Source organism: Podarcis pityusensis (assembly GCF_964106645.2).
Source record: "Podarcis pityusensis genome assembly, chromosome: 4".
Taxonomy (NCBI): domain Eukaryota; kingdom Metazoa; phylum Chordata; class Lepidosauria; order Squamata; family Lacertidae; genus Podarcis; species Podarcis pityusensis.
In genome coordinates this window covers 84,576,222-84,583,503 of record NC_138027.1, presented here as the reverse complement: position 1 = coordinate 84,583,503, position 7,282 = coordinate 84,576,222, and the positions used below count along the sequence as shown (strand labels likewise).

The following is a 7,282-nucleotide window of genomic DNA, read 5'->3' as shown; positions in this document are numbered from 1 at the left end:
CTCCTCCCCAACTTAAAGCGAGCGAGGTTGTGGCGAGGGAAGAGGCGCCCGATTCCTCCCTCTCGTGAGGAGAACAGCGGCGGCGGCGGCGGCAACTTTGGAGCCCGTGAGGCGGAACCGAATGGCGGGCAGAGCGGGAGGCGGAGGAGGTGGCGGCAGCGGAGGAGAAGAAGAAGAAGAACGGGAATAATATATCTATATACACACACACATATGTGTTATATATATATATATTAAAAACAACAACAAGGGGTGGTTAGAAGAACGGGGGAGGGGGGACCCGAACATTTCAGAGGAGGGGCTGGAGAAGGCGGGGAGGGGGGCACCGGGGCGGGGTAGTAGCGCAGCCGAGAACCGTGTGTTTGTTTTCTGAGCGGAGAGTGTGCGTAGCGCGCGAGGGAGAGCCGGCCACTCGCGCGCGCCCCGGCGTGTGCGTGAGCGCGCGCGCGCGAGGGAGTGTGCCTATATATCTCCTCGCCTGTTTGTGAGAGAGAGAGAGAGAGAGGCTGTCGGTGTGGCTGTGGCGGTGTGACATCTCTTCGCCAGCGGGCTTGTGTGTGTGGTACTGTTGTTGTTGTTGTGGGTAGCTCTTTCCCCCCCATTTCTCCCCCCCCCCTTCTCAGGGAAAGGCGAGTCCCCTCTGCGTCCCTCCCTCTCCCCCCCCCACCGCCCCTCTCCTCTTCCCTCCCCCCTCGGCTCCCTCTCTCTCTCCCTCCCCTCCGCCCGCTCCCCTCTCTGTGCCTTCTTCCCTCAGAGCTGCCCGCCCGCCCTCGCCTCAGCTGCTTTAATACCCTTCGGCTGGCCGCCTGCGCCTGAACTCTCGTCGTCGGCGCGCGGCTCTTTCTCCCGCTCGCGCAGCAGCAGCAGCAGAAGAGGAAGAAGAAGAGGAAGAAGAAGACAGAGAGCCCGTCGCTCGGACCCTCGCCGGGGGCTCCTGGGCGGCATGCTTCTGGATGCGGGGCCGCAGTTCCCGGCGCTGGGCGTGGGCTCGTTCGCCCGGCACCCTCCTCCTCCGTCGGCGGCCGAGATGCAGGAGCGCGAGCTGAGCCTGCAGAACAGCTTCGTGGACTCGGCGGCGGCGGCGGCGGCGGCGCACCTGGGCGCCTTCAAGCTCAACGCGGCGGCGGCGGCGGCGGCGCACGAGCTGTCTCCGGGCCAGGGCTCGGCCTTCAGCTCGCAGGCGCCCGCTTACCCGCACGCGGCGCATGTGGGCTCCTACTCCGCGCCGCCCTTCAACTCCCCCAGGGACTTCTTGTTTCGGAGCCGGGGCTTCGGCGACGCGGCGGCGGCGGCCGGGGGCGGCCAGCACGGGCTCTTCGGGGCCGCGGCGGCGGCGGCGGCGGCCACGGGCAGCCTGCACCACCCGCACGCCGAGGCGCAGAGCCACCTGCTGTTCCCGGGCATCGGCGAGCAGCACGGCGCGCCGGGCTCGCCCAACGTGCTCAACGGGCAGATGCGCCTGGGCTTGCCCGGAGAAGTCTTCGGCCGCTCGGACCAGTACCGCCAAGTGTCCAGCCCGCGCGCGGACCCTTACTCGGCGGCGCAGCTGCACGGCCAGTACGGGCCCATGAACATGAACATGGGCATGAACATGGCGGCGCACCACGCGCACCACCCGCACCATGCCCACCCGCACCATGCCCACCCGCACCACCACCATCACCACCACCACCCGGGGGCCTTCTTCCGCTACATGCGCCAGCAGTGCATCAAGCAGGAGCTCATCTGCAAGTGGATCGACCCCGAGCAGCTGAGCAGCCCCAAGAAGAGCTGCAACAAAACTTTCAGCACCATGCACGAGCTGGTCACTCACGTCTCCGTGGAGCACGTCGGCGGGCCCGAGCAGAGCAATCACATCTGCTTCTGGGAGGAGTGTCCCCGCGAAGGGAAGCCCTTCAAGGCCAAGTACAAGCTGGTCAACCACATCCGCGTGCACACAGGCGAGAAGCCCTTCCCGTGCCCCTTCCCCGGCTGCGGGAAGGTCTTCGCGCGCTCCGAGAACCTCAAGATCCACAAAAGGACGCACACAGGTCAGTCCACGAGGGATTTCACGCTCTTTGCCGGCTCAGAAAGGGTGGTTGGTGGGTGTGAGATTGTGGGGAAGGGAAGGGGGCATTGCGACATAAATGCAAAGCAGGAGAATCCTTTCCCCCTAAACCTCCCCGTGCATGCTCCCGCACACGAATCTGCTTACTCGGAATGGTGTTTAATTTTGTCCAAACCCTTTAAAGGAAGTGATGCTTTATTTGATCGTAAAAAATAAACACGTAAAAAGTAAAATAAAATTGCTTCCAAATGTCTGTCTTCTCTTAAGGCTCCCTGAACTGGGCCGGGCTCCTCGGAATACTTAGGGGAGATGCAGTGGGATCAGATACTTAGGGGAAAGTAAGATACACTGGCATCAGTCAGTTGCCAAGGGAGTCTCTCCTTCAGAGTGGGACGGCTCCCTTCAAAGAAGCAAAAACCGCCCGAGCAGATAACTGGAAATATACGAAAGGGATCTTACAGGTTAATCCTGAAGAGAAGCGAGCGTTGTTCCTGTCGGTATGGTCTACTTTTAAGGAAATCTGTAAAGCTGAGCAGCTGACTAGGAAGTCTCTTCCTTTGAAATCCACCGGCTTCATTTCCAAATATATTCAGGTCTGAGGTGCTCCTGCAATGAACGCTGCGTTTCCAGAAAATGGGTAGTTTAAAAAGGCATAGTTGTGCCGTTTTATAAATGTGATGGTAGGAATCTAAAACAGAGCTGAATTTTACATTTTGTATTTTAGACCTATATTCTAGAAAAACTACCCTTAAGAGGGGGGGGGGAGCTCTTTTCCTTTCTCCGCCCCCCTGGTCATTTCACCGCGCTTTTCAGGGACTGCTTTCCATTAAATTGAAATGGAGTGAGGCGGGACCATAAAATTTTCTCATTTGCAAAAGTGTTTTGAAAGTCTGACTTGGGGCGCTGGAAGGCGGTTTTCCACTAGTTTATTATTTTTGTTAAAGCAACATGTAATAAACAACAGAGGATTTAAGGTTGATAAACTTCCGGGGGTAGGATTCCGCCCCCTCCTAACGCTGCCACCCCAAAATGAGGACTAATGGGTGAGAAAGGAGGCCGCGTTTCTGGGTGATAGAAATCGTGTGAGTCCAGGTAGTGGAATCAAACAACTGCATTTCCCAGGCTCCTAGATAATTCTACTTCAGCCGGCCAGATTTCTACTGGAGCATTTTTATTTTTATTTTTGGGGTCCGCACCCTACCCCGCCCCGGGGGAAAAAGAAGACCAGCAAATATTTGAGCGATTTCCGGGCATCAGTATTGACTGAGAGAAAGGAGCAAAACTCTGTGAGCCTTTCTGGTTGTGTTGCTGAAGTGCTAAGAACGGGTTTAGGTGCGAGACGGGCTTTAACAAGGTTTAGCAAATCCGAGACGTTGATTTGCATGGAGATGGCCGCGTTTTGCGGGGGGGGGGGCTCTGAGCGGATGTCTTTAAGGAACAATTTAGGTGCTAATGGAATTTCGCGTTAAATTGCGCGTCTCTCCCACCTCCGATTTCAAGGGCGGGGGAAGGATCCGGCGGTGGCTGTGTTTGAGTTCTCACACCTACAAATTGCTCGGAAATCTGGCGAAGGGGCGAAGAAGCTCTAGGAAAATTCCAAGGGAGGGTTGTGCATGTGTTTTTTGCTTCGGTTTCTCTCGCCCTCTTCGCCCCCCATCATCCCCAGCGGATATTTTGAGAACTGACTTCCAATGTCCTTGCATGAAAGGGGAGAAAAATACTACAGAAGCCTGCTCAGATGTGGAGTCGTTTGCGGCTTGACGCGGTTTAAACAGGGGGGTGGGGGGTTGGTTCTGGTCCGGTGGCTGTTTTTAAATGCACGAACTGGAAAAGGCTCCTTGGCCTGGCTTTTAAATGCAACACCAGTGGGAATGAAAACAAAATAAATACGTATCCCGAAAGAGACACACAAATATCTTTATTGGGTTCCTTGGGGAATCGCGCTTTTAAAAACAATGACCACAGACCCGAGGACTTTCTTGATTTCCCCCGTTTTCCCGTTTAGCTGGGACCCTGGCCCGGTATTTCTTTCCGAAGCTGCGTAATCCCCTGCACAACTCACTCAACTCATTTCCCCCACATCCTAAATTCGACTGAGCCCCTGCGGAATTCTCAGACGAACATTTAAAGATCAGATGCCAATGAAAAGAGGCACATACGAAAAGGAGGTCGCTTTCCTTTAGCTGACCAAAAAAACCCCGAGGATGTTCAAGTTTCTTCCAAGATCTCACAGCCACTAAATGTTTGTTTTATAGTTCTTGGTAAAAGGTCGCTTTTTAGCTGCTAAGTGGGTTGGAACAGAAGCCAGCCGAGCGACTCGTTCGCACGCGCTTACGCCGAATTGGCCTTTCCCCCTTCTCCTCCTTTGCAGGCGAGAAGCCGTTCCAGTGCGAATTCGAGGGCTGCGACCGACGCTTCGCCAACAGCAGCGACCGAAAGAAGCACATGCACGTCCACACTTCGGACAAGCCCTATCTCTGCAAGATGTGCGACAAATCCTACACCCACCCCAGCTCCCTGCGGAAACACATGAAGGTAAGCCGGAGAAGCGCGACAGGGCCTGGGAAGGGGGTGCCGAGGACGGGGCCACACACAGGACGGCGGGGGAGGGTTTCACTGCTCCTGTAGCCCCAGGCTGCGGAGTTATTGGGAAGCAAGTCCCGCTCAAACCGGAGTGGTTTCCCAATAAACCTGCTTCAAACCAAATTCCAAAGAAAATGTTGTGTATAGCCGGAAGAGAGGGACCTTTTGGGCTCCAACCCAGCTTCCTGATCTGTTACTAACTCAGGGGGATTTATGCGACCTTACTAAATGTAGGATTTCAGCACTGGGGAAGGGTCGGCGGCGGTGCTGAGCCTATTGAGCGTCTTGAAGGAAAGGAAACGGGTGGGAGAGATCTGGGAACCTTTTCTGTGTCCTTTCAAGCAAGTTGCTTAGTTTGCTTTCTCGCTGTTGGCCTGGCAGGTCCACGAATCCTCCCCGCAAGGCTCCGAGTCGTCGCCCGCGGCCAGCTCCGGCTACGAGTCGTCCACTCCGCCGGGCTTGGTGTCCCCCAGCGCAGAGACCCAAAGCACAGCCGCCAGCAACCTGTCCTCTGCAGCGGCCGCCGCGGCTGCTGCTGCCGCCGCCGCCGCTGCGGCCGCAGTCTCGGCGGTGCACCGGAGCAGCAACGGCGGAGCGGGAGGAGGAGGCGGCGGCGGGGGGAGCTCGGGCGGCGGCGGAGGGGGCAGCGGCGGCGGCGGAGGAGCGGGCAGCGGCGGAGCCAGCGCCAGCCACGGCGGCCTCACGTCCAACTTCAACGAGTGGTACGTCTGAAGAGGCCTCCTGGCCCCGCCGCCGCCGCTCCAGCCAGATGCCTCGAAAATGAAGGAAGGAAAGCAGGAAGGAAGGAAGGAAGCCGCCGTCGAAGTCGCTCTCCGCCTTCGCTCTCTCTCTTTCTCCACCCCGCCGCCCCCTTTTGTTTGGACTGGGACATCTTGAAGTAGCAGAAGGGAGAGAAAGAGAGAGAGAAAATAAAATCTTTTGAAAGAAAGAAAGAAAGAAAGAAAGAAAGAAAGAAAAGGAAGGATTAAAAGCAGCCCAAGCGGTTCTACCCGCCACGGGACACCCGCTGCCTCCTGAGCCTTGCGGACATTCAGTTCTGCCGGCGAGGGGGGACCCCTGCCGCCCCTCCTGCCTCCAGCGCCTTGGGAACAAAAGATCAGACACAAGGAGGGAGGACCCGTCGGTCCTGGGACCAGCCGGCCCCCAACCACCGCCTCCATCCCCCTCGGACTCTCTGTGTACATAGAGGAGTCTTCGCTCCTTCCGCCAAGGAGGTGGTAATCATAAAGTTTTCTCGGTGTATAGAAATTGGTCCACTTTGTGAACTATGGATTTGGTTCTTCCCCCCGCCCCGCGCTTTCTCTCTCTCTCTCTCTCTCTCTCTCTCTCTCCCTCCCAGAAGTGATGCTCTCTCGCTCGCTCTCTGCCTCCTGTCCTCTCTCTCTTGTTAGCTCCCCCCACCTTCTCTTTCTCTTTCCTTCTCTCTTTTTTAAATTCACCCATTTTTAAAGGGAAAGGGGGGGGAAGTAAAGTGGAAGCAAAATGGTTTCTTTTGTAATTGTGGTATTGAATATTGTGTTCCTTTTTTTAAAAAAAGAGGCAACTTTGATTGTAAACTTCATTCAGCTATAGACTGGAAAGATTTTAAAACAAACAAACAAACAAAAACACACGTGCCAAAGTCTCCATGCCGTTCTTCGAAACAAACCCAGATTGATTCCTCCTCCTCTTCCAATGCTTGTGAATGTATTTTCTGTTAGCTGGATTTACATGTGATGTTTTAGTGCATTTTGCAAGTTCTATTTGTTAGTTCCTGTTTGGAAGTTTGTGGGGAGGGGGAAATAAACGTAGTGCCGTTAGGGATTTTTTTCCGTAATAACACCCTTCCTTGTGTAAATAGCTGTTGCCATATTTATCCATTTGTAATTAAATTATGGTATTAACTTGCTACAGAGGAAACAGTATTTATAAAGAATGTTTCTTAACTATAAATATGTACAATTGTGAGCATAAACTGTTTCAGAATTTTTTTATTTGAAGGTCCATGTGGTTTCATCATTTCTTGTGATATGTTTTTTTTTTTTTTTTGAGAGTAATGCATACAGAAATATAATAAAATGTGTTGAAACTGCAGTGACTGACATTCCCCTCCCTCTTTCTTTCCTTTCCTTTCTTTCTTGGTATGTCAAAGGTTTTCTTATGTTGATTAGAGTGTGCCTTAAGAAAGGCCAAATTCGCTATACGCTGCAAAATGTTTTAGATATGTGATTAAAATCACATGAGGGCACAACTTATACAAAAACTAAGTTTTATTAGTTTAACTAAGTATTTAAAACAAATCTACATCCTATCTTAATATACTGGGTTTGCAAAGGCAATATCATACCAAGAATGATGCTCCTAGGCTGCACTCCTGTGCATTTTTACCTTGGAGTAAATTTAATTGAAGACATTACTGGGTAAATATGTGTGGAATTTAACTACACAGGGCTTTGCAACTCTAGGGCTGGATCTTGTCAAAGATTAGTAGTTTTAAGGGCCATTTCAGTGGAAGAATTAAGCATGTGTTTCACCTTTTTCCCTGTGAAAATCAAAAGTCTTCCAAGTTCTGCCAGTCTCCTATATTTCAAGTCAATTTTATACCCTTATAGACTGTCAAAACCTTTATTGCTTGTAGTTTGCCCTTATCTT

At 53.3% G+C, this 7,282-nt stretch overlaps 1 protein-coding gene across 1 annotated transcript; it reads left to right on the top strand.

Annotated features, from left to right (window-relative positions):
* Positions 1-801: 801 nt before the first annotated feature.
* Positions 802-6,732, top strand: ZIC2 (Zic family member 2). The gene is made up of 3 exons (XM_081002855.1): positions 802-2,030; positions 4,419-4,582; positions 5,012-6,732. The coding sequence occupies exons 1-3, from the start codon at positions 944-946 to the stop codon at positions 5,360-5,362; spliced, it is 1,602 nt and encodes a 533-aa protein (XP_080858981.1). The 5' UTR covers positions 802-943; the 3' UTR covers positions 5,363-6,732.
* The last annotated feature ends 550 nt before the right edge of the window (positions 6,733-7,282 follow it).

Bases quoted from the DNA above. Each gene is read 5' to 3' on its own strand.
- ZIC2 (XM_081002855.1), top strand. From the start codon at position 944: ATGCTTCTGGATGCGGGGCCGCAGTTCCCGGCGCTGGGCGTGGGCTCG. The intron at 2,031-4,418 runs GTCAGTCCACGA...CCTCCTTTGCAG, and splicing joins CCACAAAAGGACGCACACAG to GCGAGAAGCCGTTCCAGTGC. The intron at 4,583-5,011 runs GTAAGCCGGAGA...TTGGCCTGGCAG, and splicing joins CCCTGCGGAAACACATGAAG to GTCCACGAATCCTCCCCGCA.